Below are 12,067 nucleotides of genomic sequence, written 5' to 3'. Positions count from 1 at the left end.
TTCTGGAGGAGACTCTGAGAGCCGAGATCCACACGCATGCGCGCTCTCTCTCTCTCTCTCTCTCTCTCTCTCACACACACACACACACACACACACACACACATACACTCTCCCAGCCCCAGGGCTCAGGTCAGACCCCACCCCCCCTGAGCCCCACCAGGAACTGGTGAGGCGCCCGGGCCTCACTCCCTGACTTCCGTCATCCACCAGAGCCTCTGGCGGGAGAGATCTCCAGGGTGGCGCAGGATGGAGGTGCCCCTGGGTCAGTGGGGGCCCTGGAGCTGGCCTCTCCTCTCCAGAGGAGCCCCCTCCCATTTGCCCTGGGGCCTCATGGTGTTGTTGTGGAGGAAAACATTCATCACCGGAATGGTTTCTTCTCTGGACCCAGCACCCAGCCTCCCAGCAGGACTGCCCCCCGTCCCCCCAAGCCTGACTCCAGCGACCCAGTGAGTCAGGAAGCCTGTGATGGTGGCCCCCACCCCAGCCCAGGGTAAGACCGACATTAAGGCCCAACTGGTGCCCTTCACTGCCCCCACCTCGGCATCTCCCACCCCCACACCTGGCTCCCTCCAGCCACAAAGGTGATGTGAAGGTGCCCTAGCCAGGCGAGGATCGGTGTCCCATCTTGTTCTCCCATCCTTGGCTTCTTCATCACCAACAGAACTTCTAGGTGGAAGGACACATCTCCCCTCCCCATCCCAAGGCTTGTGGGGCAACCCTGGACGCCCCACTTCCAGAGTTGGAAGGGCGGAAGCTGCCCACTGGTCAGAAATCTCAGCCCTCCCTCCTGATGACACATCCCGGGCCCCTCGGAGGCCTCAGCCTCCTGCCCAGGGCGCAGACTGCTCTCCCATTTGCCCAGAAGCACTGGCTGCCTCGCTGGCCCAACGCGTCAGGTACGGGCCAGCAGGGCCTGACAGCTGGTCCAGCCCGGGGTGGGGTTAAGAGGAGAGCAGCAGGTGGGCAGTCAGAGGCCTGAGGTCTTCTTTTCGGGGATGGGCAGGTGAGCAAGAGGGGGCGGGAGGGGGCAGCTGAGGTCAGGCACGCAAGAACCCCTTGGATGGGGAGGTACGTGGGCCACACAGGGCCAATTGGTCAGCAAGCAGGGTCCCAGCTTTCCCATTCACACCCGGAGTGAGCCAGGGCCCCCCGGGGAGCGCCCCCCCACCTTGGGAGAGGGTGACCCGGGTCTGGGAGATGACCGTGAGCACTCAAAGCGTGTTTCCTTGCCCTTCCGACACCTGGGGTGGCCGCTCCCTCCAACAACACCCACTGAAGGGACCACCGACTCCCCTCCCACATAAAGCACCACACACTTGCTGATAGAAAAGAGAATGAATCAAGTGATTTATTGGAATGGTGGTGGAATACAAACATTAAGACAGATGGTTTGGATACAGGTACCATCGAAATAAATACATAGTGAGTGAAGTCGCTCAGTCGTGTCCGACTCTTTGCGACCCCGTGGACTGTAGCCCACCAGGCTTCTCCATCCATGGGATTCTCCAGGCAAGAATACTGGAGTGGGCTGCCATGTGGATAGCTAACTATTTAGCTTCCCCACTCAGCGGATTCTGTGAGGCTCAGTGAATCAGCACGGAAAGGTCATTGTGTGTGAAGTAGAGTAGCACCGGGCTATATCCTTGCCCTGGTCAGCAGTTAGGTGCTGTCGCGGCTTCTGTCTCCCCGGGCATCTTCTGGGCTCGCGATGGTACGGCCCGCATGGTCCTGTGGAGAGAGAAGGATTCAGGGAGCTGTGCCCGAGCCCGGGGGCTGAGCCAGCCAGGGTCCAGCCTGTTGGCATCCCAAGGCCCCTACAACGAAGGTGAAAGCGATATCTCCCCGCGCGCCCCAGGCGCGCCGCGACAGCGCGGCACCCGGTCCCCTCTTGACACCTGGACGGGGCAGGACCTCCACCCGACGTCCGAGACCGAAATCGTCCTCCCCAACCACCGCGCGCCGCGGGCGAGCGGGCGGCCGGCACTCACCGCGGCGGGACTTAGGACTGGCCGCCCGCCCCGGCCTCCTCGGGCTCCTGCTCCGCGGCGGCCGCGGCGGCCGCGGCGGCCGCGGTGCGCTCGCGGAGGCTGCGGAAGTCTTGCAGGGCGCGGCGGTTCTGGAAGTCGATGAGCGCCAGCGTGATGGACGCGTTCCAGCGGCTCTCGCCCGCGCAGCGGAAGTCGATCTCCTTGTGGTCGGTGGTGACGATGGTGAAGTACACGTACTTGCCGGTGCGCTCCACGCAGTCCACCTTGAGGATGGAGTGGAAGCGCAGCTCCTTGGGGCGCGCGCCGAGGCCGGTGGGGAACAGCTTCAGGCGGTCGGTGGTGAGCACGCCGCGCTTCTTCTTCCACACCTGGAACAGGCTGTCGCTTCGCTTTTCCAGCTCGCCCTCTCTCAGCACCTCTCCGGGGCTCCTCATGTTCGCCAGCTTGACAGTTGGAGGGAGACGACGCTCGAGCGATGGATGGCAGAGTGAAGGATGCGCTCCGGCGGCGTGGGAGCCGCCTTTATAGTGGCCGCGCTGGCGCGCTCCGCCCCCCCCCCGCCCCGGGCACGCCCCCGGCCCCGCCCCCTCCGGCCTCCCCCTCCCCGCCCGCCGCGGTCGCCCCGGGGCTGCACACAGCATCCTCGCCCCGGGCCACCCAGTCCACGTGTCTGCAGCCTGCGCCCCGCTCCCTCGATTCCCCGGCGCTCCAACCCCCACCCCCAGCCCGGTGGGGCGACTCACGGTAGTCACCCCTCCCCGGACGCCGGCCCCACGGAGGAATGCGCGGTGGCCGGCCCTGCCCGCTGTGACTCACTGCCCGCGAGACCCGGGCAAGCACCCGTGGCCCGGACCAGCCCGGGGAGGGTGATGGCGGAGCCCAGACCCCCACCTTCCAGGCGCCCTGACACCCAGCGCAGGGCTTGTGGGGCAGAGGCAGCGGTTGCCCCGTTCCTGCACATCCGGGGGTCCCTCCTGGGGAGACCCTCTAGGGGCTCTGCCCCAGCCGACCTGATCTCCCACCTTGCCGCCCGCCGGCCCTCTCCTCCTTGGTTCGGGCCGGCCGGAGAGCAGGTGTCGGGAGCTTCACTTTTCACTCCGTTAAGAGACAACAGCCACTTGTTAGATTTGGCAACCCACAGAAAGTGCTAGAACAGCTCCCCGTAGTGTCCAGCAAGTGTGAGGGCAGGTGAGGCTGCTCCAGCTCCCTTCCTGGGTCAGCCCTCCTCCCAGGCCCTCCAGGCCTCTCCACTGTGGGGGTGTAGGGAGGACACACGGGGACCTGCCGGGGGGGCCTGGCAGCCTAGGGGGTGGGAAAGGGGTTGGTGCTTGCCTGGGGAGGGGGTCGGCTTGGGCTGGGTTGGGGGCCACCGAGTCATGCCTGCCAGCCAGACTAGTCTTCTTATTCATCATCGTCTTTTAAAGGGTTTAACAGGAGCAAGAAGTGATTACTAGCTCCTGCCGGGTTCCCAGGTGTGGGGGTCCAGCCGACAGAGGGGATCTGATCTGTGGGGCCCCACCTGCTCCAGGGCCCCCACTTTCAAAACAGCCTACCTGGCTATGACCTGGGCAGGTACTGCAAAGCGAAGGGAGCAAGGTGAGCTGAGTCCTGTTGGGTGTGACAGCCACCCCACCTCCTGGTGCAAAGTGGAAACGCAGGTACTCTGGTTCAAAAAGGATTAATAACCAAGGCAACGAAGGCGGACCATGAAGCCACAGGTGGGACCTCCTGGGTGCAGGCCCACCCTGCGCCAGCCGGCCCTCTGCCACCTGCCCTGGCCCTGCCTCCTCCCAGCCCGGGCCCTGCAGGGTCACCATGAGGGCGCCGCTGGCTGGCTCAGATGGGCGGTTCGGGCCAGGCCTGAGTGGATGGACAGGGGTGTGGAAGGGGGGCAGCTGAGAGGTGGAGTTGGGCCCAGGACTCTGGCCTGTGGAAGGGAGCAGAGAACAAGCACAGGGCCCGCTGGTCAGGTTGCGGGCAGCACGGGGGAGCAGGAATCGGCAGGCTCGCAGAGCAGGGGAGCAGGCCGAGGATGACGCAAGCACGGGGTGGGTGGGGGGCGGGGAGACACAGCTCCCCTCAAGGCAGCAAGGGCAGAGATGTAAGGGGTGACTTCCCCATCGCTGAAAGCATCGCAGCAGAGCTGATAATGGTGAGCCTGCTGACCCTCCTTCCCAAGGTTCTGTGTCCTGGGCTTTTGGGGGATGCAGGGAGGCAGACCAGGGCCAAGCTCTCCACCACTGCCTCTAGGGAGCCACTGTGAGCTGGCTGGGTGCCTGGCACCCTGCCTGGACCCCTCTGAGGCCCTCTGGCCATTACTCTGACCCAGGCGCCAGGCAGTGGAAGCTCAGTCAGGATGAGGCACACCACAGACACTCAGCGTCGCTTGAGCATCTTCTGGGTACCTGCAGGCCTGGCTGGTGCTGGGGCCTGGAGGAGAAGGAAGGAATCCTGCCTGCCTGGGGAGCACTCGGTGTGGAGAGGGCGCTGTGGGTCGTGGGGCCGAGAGGACAGCTTGGCAGTCTCCCTGGGGGGGGCCAGGGTGCCAGAGAGGGCTTCCTGAGGAGCCAGCTGAGCCAGGTCCCAGGGGGCATTCTTCATGCCCCTTTTCTCAGATGTGGGGTGGAAGCCCCGGGGAGGACGAGGTGAGGCCAGGCGGGCGGTGATCAGCAGGCCCACCTGGCGCTCTTCCCTGTCCCCACTGGCCAGGCACCCCCAGGGCCAGCCAGTGACCAGCGGCCTGGGGGCGGTGTCCTGAAGGAGGGTCCATGGGAGCTGGGAGGGCAGGTCATCGGGTGGGAGTCCACTGGCACCCTCCCCACCCCCACCAGGCAGCTGCACCCCCACCAGCCGGAGGTCTGCCTGCCTGACTCAGCCAGGCCAGCTGGGTCTGGAGCAAGGAGGGGACCCTGCTCCCGCCTCCCACGCAGGCCGGTTGGAGGGTCCTTGGAATGTGAGGACAAAGCGAAGGGCTCACCTTGCGACCCCCCGAGCTGTTTGATAGCAGGGAGGGCCCGCCAGGCTGGCTTCCTGGCCGAGACGGAGGCGTGCAGTGTGGACCCGGGCTTCACCCACAAGGAGCTCCGGCCCCAGCGGGTTCTGGGCTGAGTTGGTGCTGGGGGCAGGGGGGGCCCTGGCCTGAGAGATGGGGCCTGGCACTTTGGGGAGGCCAGTGTCGCTCTGCTTTCTTCCTCCGGGTCACCCCGTGAGCTGGCGGCCACTGGGGAGGCTTTCTTTGTTCTGCAAGGAATGGAGAAGGGGTCTCAGAGGAGTTGAGTGACTTAGCGGAGGTCACACAGCCAGCCAGTGGGCCTCAAACGCATCCGACCGCGCCCTGAGCCTGGGGGCAGGAACTGGCTCTGCTCAGGGGCTGAGCGGGTGCTGGCTGGGGGGTGTTTGCGGGGCCCTGCCTCACAACACCGGCGTCAGGCAGCACTGGTCTGAGCCAAGTTTACTAATATTTATCCAAGGGCCGCTTCCGGGATTCACAGGGAGCCGAGGGGACCCCCTTCCAGCAGGCAGACAGAGACTGGTCCCCAAACATCCGGCTGGGGACTCCTGCCTTCCTTCCCAGCTGGGTGAGGGTGTCAGGCAGGCCGGGGCGGAGCAAGGGCGCCTCTTCAAAACTCCCCATGAGGTCATTTCCCTGCGGTGACGATGCCAGGCCTCTAGGCTCCAGCACAACCAGCCTGGCAAAGGGCAGCCTGTGAGGAAGCTGTGCATCATGGCAGCCCCGAGCCTGGGGCTCCCTGCCATGTTCTTCCTGTGGGTGGCAGTGCTCAGGAACGGCCCCGAGGAACGGCCCTGCTCCCCTGCCTGGAAGTCCCCCTCCTCCAGGAAGCCCTCTGGGATTGCCGGGCATGACCTCAAGCTGGCTTTCACCAAGCACACAACTTGGGGTGTCATTGACTGCTCCAGTGCGGGCCTGGGGAGGGCGGGGGAGGCCCAAGCTGCCTGGAGTTGCAGCATCTGAGAGATGGCCTGACACCACGTGACCTGAGCCTGACACAGTCCATTGGCCTGAGATTCAGGCCTGTCCTCAATTCCTCTCCTCAAAGTTGTGGCCTGGGAAAAGTGAGAGCTCCAAGGGCAGGAGGCAGGAGGCCTGTCCCCACCTGGTTCCAGGCTCTCACAATCAGCCCGGCCTTGGTCCCTCAGGGCCGTGTCCCTGACCCCCTCAGCTGGAGTCCAACGGGCACGCCCCCACCTCACAAGGCACTGGAGATTGAATGAGAAATAGTCATACTACCCAGAGCATTGTCCCCCTCCTCGGGCCCTGGCGAACTTCTGTTCATCCATCAGTACCCTGCTCAGAAGTCACTGCCAGTCCTGGAAAGGCAGAGACAAGTGTCTTAGTCTCCAGGACTCTCGGGGTCCAGCCCAGGTGCTTAGGAAATGTTTCTGGACATGAGTGGACCACCTTACTGCCCAAGAAACCCAGCTCTCTGGAGTCAGAGTGACTGATGCTGGTGGAGGCTGTTTCCTTGACTGGTCAGCTAGGACATCCCGAGGTGGGGACAGGGCCGGGCAGGTCCAGGCCTGCGGGAGCTGAGAGGAGGGTCCTCTCCCATCGTCATGGAGTGGGGAGAGGAGAGGGGAGCCAGCTGGGAGACAAGGGACTCTTCTGGACGCTCAGACGAACATACGAGCAGAATACGGGAAAGGAGAGAGGACGAGTGGGCAGGCATGGCCACCACCTCCTGGACGGTGCTCAGCTGCCTGGGCAGTGCCATCCCAGGACAGGCGGGGCATCCTGCTCCCAGCCACCCGACCCCAGAGTCTCGGGCAGCACCTGGGGTGGGGCTGTGTCATCTGGGCTTTGCTTTCGGTGTACATGTCTATGCATATGTACACACACACGTAAATTCCAGAGGCTGTGCTGGGCCTGCACTGCAGCGCAGGGCTTTCTCCAGCTGCGGAGAATGGGAGCTCCTCTCGCATTGCGGGGCGCGGGTTTCTCACTGTGGTGGCTTCTCTCGTTGTGGCCGGGCTCCAGGGCGCGTGGGCGCAGTAGCTGCGGCCCCCGGGCTCCAGGGCACAGACTAGGTAGCTGCAGTGTCCTGGCTTAGCTGCTCCGCGGCATGTGGGATCTTCCCGGGATCGATTCTTTACCACTGAGCCATCCAGGGAAGAAGCCCTGTCATGTATATTTTAATCAAATTCTTTACTACTTAAAACAATTACCAAAACAAATGACCAATTGTTCATATAAGAAGTTAAGAAACTGATGAAATGATTTCAAAGTTCTGAGCACTGCTCTCTCACAACCCCACCCCAGGCCCACTCTCGATGTGGCGACTGACCTTTGTTCTTTTTAAAAAATGTACTGGTGTTTCATCAAAAAATTAAGAATAACATTATCATGTCATCCAACAGTCTCCCTTCTGGGTCTGTTCCCAAAAGAAGTGAAAGCAGAGAACTGAATTCATGGTCACACACCTGTTCCCAGCAGTGTCCCAACAGCCAGACGTGCAAGCAGCTGCCCATCCACGGATGCTGTTGTTCCGTCGCTCAGTCGTGTCCAGCTCCTTGCGACCCCATGGACTCAAGCACCCCAGGCCTCCCTGTCCTTCACCATCTGCTGGAGTTTGCTCAAATTCATGTCCACTGACTTGATGCCATCCAACCATCTCGTCCTCTGTTGCCCACTTCTCCTGCCTTCAATCTTTCCCAGCATCAGGGTCTTTACCAATGGGTAGGCTCTTTGCGTCAGGTGGCCTAAGTATTGGAGCTTCAGCTTCATATCAGTCCTTCCAATGAATATTCAGGGTTGATTTCCTTTAGGATGGACTGGTTGGATCTCCTTGCAGTCCAAGGGACTCTAAAGAGTCTTCTCCGACACCACAACTCGAAAACATCAATTCTTTGGCGCTCAGCCTTCATTATGGTTCAACTATCACCGATTTTGGAGCCCAAAAAAATAAGATCTGTAACTGCTTCCACTTTCTCCCCTTCTATTTGCCATGAACTGATGGGACCAGGTTCCAGCCTGTGCTTCATCCAGCCCAGCATGTAACATGATGTACTCTGTAGCTGGAATCAAGACTGCCGGGAGAACTATCAATAATCTCAGATATGCAGATGACACCACCCGTGTGGCAGAAAGCGAAGAGAAACTAAAGAGCTCTTGATGAAGGTGAAAGAGGAGAGTGAAGTAGCTGGCTTAAAACTCAACATTCAAAAAACGAAGATCATGACACCCAGTCCCATCACTTCATGTTAAATAGATGGAGAAACAGCGGAAACAGAGCTTTTATTTTCTTGGGCTCCAAAATCACTGCAGATGGTGACTGCAGCCGTGAAATTAAAACATGCTTGCTCCTTAGAAGAAAACCTATGACCAACCTAGACAGCATATTAAAAAGCAGAGATATTACTTTGCCGACAAAGATCCAGCTAGTCACACTTATGGGTTTTCTAATAGTCATGTATGGATATGAGAGTTGGACCATAAAAGAAAAGCTGAGCTGCTCTTGAACTGTGGTGTTGGAGAAAACTCTTAAGAGTTCCTTGGACTGCAAGGAGATCAAACCAGTCACTCTTAAAGGAAATCAGTCCTGAATATATATTGGAAGGACTGATGCTGAAGCTGAAGCTCCAATCCTTTGACCACCTGCTGTGAAGAACTGACTTATTGGAAAAGACCCTGAAAAGTGCTAAAAAAGATTGAAGGCAGGAGAAGGGGACGACAGAGGATAAGATGGTTGGATGGCATCACCGACTCAAAGGACATGAGCTTGAATAAACTCCGGAAGTTGGTGATGGGCAGGGAAGCCTGATGTGCTGTAGTTCATGGGGTTGCAAATAGTTGGACATGACTGAGCAACTGAAGTGAACTGATAGAACCAGATACCATGATCTCAGTTTTTTGACTGTTGAGTTTCAAGCCAGCTTTGTGGAAAAAAAGCTTTTCGCCTTCATCAAGGGGTTTTTAGTTCCCCCTCACGTTCTGCCATTAGAGGGGTATCACCTGCATATCTGAGGCTTTTGATATTTCTCCAGACAACCTTGATTCCAGCTTGTAACTCATCCAGCCTGGCATTTTGCTTGATGCGCCATGCGTATAAGGCGGTCCCTGGGGGCTCAGATGGTAAGGAACCTGCCTGCAACGCAGGAGACCTGGGTTCAGTCCCTGGGTTGGGAAGATCCCCTGGAGAAGGGAACGGTTACCCACTCGGGTATTCTTGCCTGGAGAATTCCACCGACAGAGGAGCCAGACGGGCTACAGTCCACGGGGTTGCAAAGAGTTGGACATGAGTAAGCAACTAACACTTTACTCTGCATATAAGTTAAATAAGCAGCGTGACAACATACAGCCTTGTCACACTCCTTTCCCAAGTTCGGACCAGTCCGTTGTACCATGTCCAGTTCTAAGTGTTGCTTCTTGACCCACATACAGATTTCTCAGGAGACAGATACGGTGGTCTATAATCCCGTCTTGCTAAGAATTTTCCAGTTTGTTTTGACCCACACAGTCAAAGGCTTTGGCGTAGTCAATAAAACAGTAGATGTTTTCCCGGAACTCTCTTGCTTTTCCAATGATCCAGTGGATGTTGGCAATTTGACGTCTGGTTCCTCTCCCTCTTTGAAACCCAACTTGTACATCTGGAAGTTCTCAGTTCAAGTACTGAGGAGGCGGGAGGACCCTCCTGTAGCGTCTTGGCTGGGGACGTGGTCCCACCAACACCTTGATCCGGGACTTCTGGCCTCCGCACTTCGTGGTCATTTGTGACAGCCGCCCCAGGACACTGACACAGCCCCCAGGGGCTCTGATAGTGAGCCTGCCCCCAACCCCGCCCACCCACTCTCACCCTCCCCCGGGCCTGCAGCCAGGTGGCTGGCAGATGAGAGCCCGTGTGAGACAGAGTGATGGGGTCGTCAGCTGACCACAGGTGCTGAGACCACCAGTGACTCTGAGCTGGGTCCTCAAGGTGAGCAGGGTTTCTCCACATCACCTGGCTCTCCCCAGGTGTGAACAAGGAGACAGAGCCCCTTGTGGTCTGGCAGGGGAGACTTCCTGGCCAGGAGGGGAGCCAGAGGAGAGGAGGGCAGGCTCGGGACGTTCCGAGGGGCCTGGGCTGCCCCAGGAGGTGGCTGATAGGGGACCAGCAGTGGGGAGGGACCTGGCCAGGGGGTCCCCTCAGCCCCTCCTCTGGGTGGAGGCTCTGCTTTCTTTGGCGCATCAGCCTCTCGCTGGGCACTGCAGTCTCGGGCAGGTCTCTACATGAGACCCCTGCCAGCTGCCAGCCCCATCTCAGCCCCCACCCATGAGCTGCTAAGGGGCCGGGCACCCTGGCTCTGGGTCCCCAGGCCCCCTCAGACCAGCCCAGGCACCTCATGCTCTCAGGTGTCCCCTTGTGCCTCCCACTTTGAGGACCAGGGTCCTGGCACCCACTTCCCTGCCTCCTGCCCACCCCACCCTTTTCTGTAGCCATCTACCCTGCCCCACTTTGGAACCTCCTGAGGCGGGAGGACGCCCGTCTTGCGGGGGCCCAGCTCCACCCCCAGGAGCCTCTGTCCCCAGGAGGACGCCCCAGCCTTGTGGAGGCCCAGCGCCGCTCCCAGGAGCCTCTGTCCCCAGGAGCCTCTGTCCCCAGGAGGATGCCCGAGCCCCACGGAGGCCCTGGGCTCTGAGCCTGCAGGCTCTGGGGAGGTGGTGTGGGCAGCCAGCCCTGTACTCAGGGTCTGGGAAGGAGGCAGTTCTGGCCTCGCACCCCAGCTTCCCCTCCCTGAATCCCCAGGGCAGGAAATGATGGGTCCACTCAGACCCCAGATGCAGAACCAAGACCTGGGCAGGCCGCAGACGGGCAGGCATGCTCGACTGCAAGAAGGGCCCTGGGAAGCCCCCGGGGAAGACCACAGAGGCCGTTTGTGGCCTGTGCAAGGGCCACAGGCCCCACGAGCGTGGATCCCCACTAGGCCGGGGTTGTCGGCTTGTCATGGAAAGCCACGTCTGGCCGCCTCTCCGAGCTGTTGGCGTGACCAGATGGGCTGGTGACTGGGCCAGCAGTGACACCTCGGAGCGGGTGGAGGCTGCACCCAGGCACACCATGGTGCCTTGGCCTTGGAGTGTAGCTGGGCTGCACCTTTCCAGTGGCCTGAGGAGGCGGGACTCATGGGGGTCTCCAGGGCCAGCACCTGGTGGGAATCCACAGACAGGCTCCGGGGCTGTGAGAAGGAGGCTGAGGTGTCCAGAGCGTCAGGGCAAGTTCAGAGGCCTGCCCAGGCCAGCAGGGTCCCGGAACTTCTGCTGCCGGGGACTGCTTGCCAGCGACTCTGGGGGAGTCGGGGGATGGCTGGGTCTGGGGTCATGGGCTCCTGTGGCCCATGTGGCCCTGCCCTGAGCCTGGGGCCAGGGGAAATGCCTGCCCCCACAGGAAGGAAGCTGCTCACAAGGGCTTGGAGGCAGGGGCCCGAGTCCAGCACGGTGGCCATTAGCCAAGGGTCACCCGTGCTCGGGACCGTGCCCTCCTGCAGGGCCCAGCCCCCGGCACAGCACCTGCATCCACCAGGGGCCTGGCTGGCGGCGCAGCTGGAGGTGGTCCCTGTCCCACTGGGCCTCTGCAGCCCAGCCAGCATTGCCCGGCCCATTGGACTCTTGGAGGCAGTAAAGGGGAGTAGGGAGGAGAGACTGAGTGGACGTTAGGCCAGAGATCCTACCCTGGGCTCCACCCCCTCTCTGTCCAGCCTAGTCACCCACCTACGGGGAGAGCCCACCCAACCCCGCCCCCCTGGTTGGGAAGAGTTCAGGGGGCAGGAACCACTGGCTTGAGTCAGCTTGGCCCTGTCACGGCCTGGACTGAAGGGGGAATCCGTGGGCCTGGGGGGACAGCTGGGCCCTGGAAGAAGTGAGCTCTGTGGGGCCCCTGCCCCAGAGTGGAGGCTGTGAACCGACACGGCAGGCCGGCCACCAGGGTGAGCCAGGGGCCAGGAGGGCTGGTGCCCACGCCAGGCCCTGGGGCCAAAACCCCTAACCCATAAGAGCAAAACCAGAGTTTTAAGTGGAACCACCCCCATCTGTGGGGCTTGTGAAAACTCAGCTACAGTGACGTGTACCACACCTCCCCACGCAACAAGTG

General features: G+C 60.9%; 1 protein-coding gene across 1 annotated transcript; it reads right to left on the bottom strand.

Annotated features, from left to right (window-relative positions):
- Positions 1-1,320: 1,320 nt before the first annotated feature.
- On the bottom strand, positions 1,321-2,486 carry PHLDA2 (pleckstrin homology like domain family A member 2). The gene is made up of 2 exons (XM_027959671.3): positions 1,989-2,486; positions 1,321-1,728 (listed from the first exon to the last, which is right to left on the bottom strand). The coding sequence occupies exon 1, from the start codon at positions 2,420-2,422 to the stop codon at positions 2,000-2,002; it is 423 nt and encodes a 140-aa protein (XP_027815472.1). The 5' UTR covers positions 2,423-2,486; the 3' UTR covers positions 1,321-1,728; positions 1,989-1,999.
- Positions 2,487-12,067: the final 9,581 nt, after the last annotated feature.

This window comes from Ovis aries, chromosome 21 (assembly GCF_016772045.2).
Source record: "Ovis aries strain OAR_USU_Benz2616 breed Rambouillet chromosome 21, ARS-UI_Ramb_v3.0, whole genome shotgun sequence".
In the NCBI taxonomy this organism is placed as follows: domain Eukaryota; kingdom Metazoa; phylum Chordata; class Mammalia; order Artiodactyla; family Bovidae; genus Ovis; species Ovis aries.
This window is presented reverse-complemented; position numbering and strand designations above follow the sequence as displayed.

Coding starts and splice junctions, on each gene's coding strand:
- PHLDA2 (XM_027959671.3), bottom strand. CDS start 2,422: ATGAGGAGCCCCGGAGAGGTGCTGAGAGAGGGCGAGCTGGAAAAGCGA.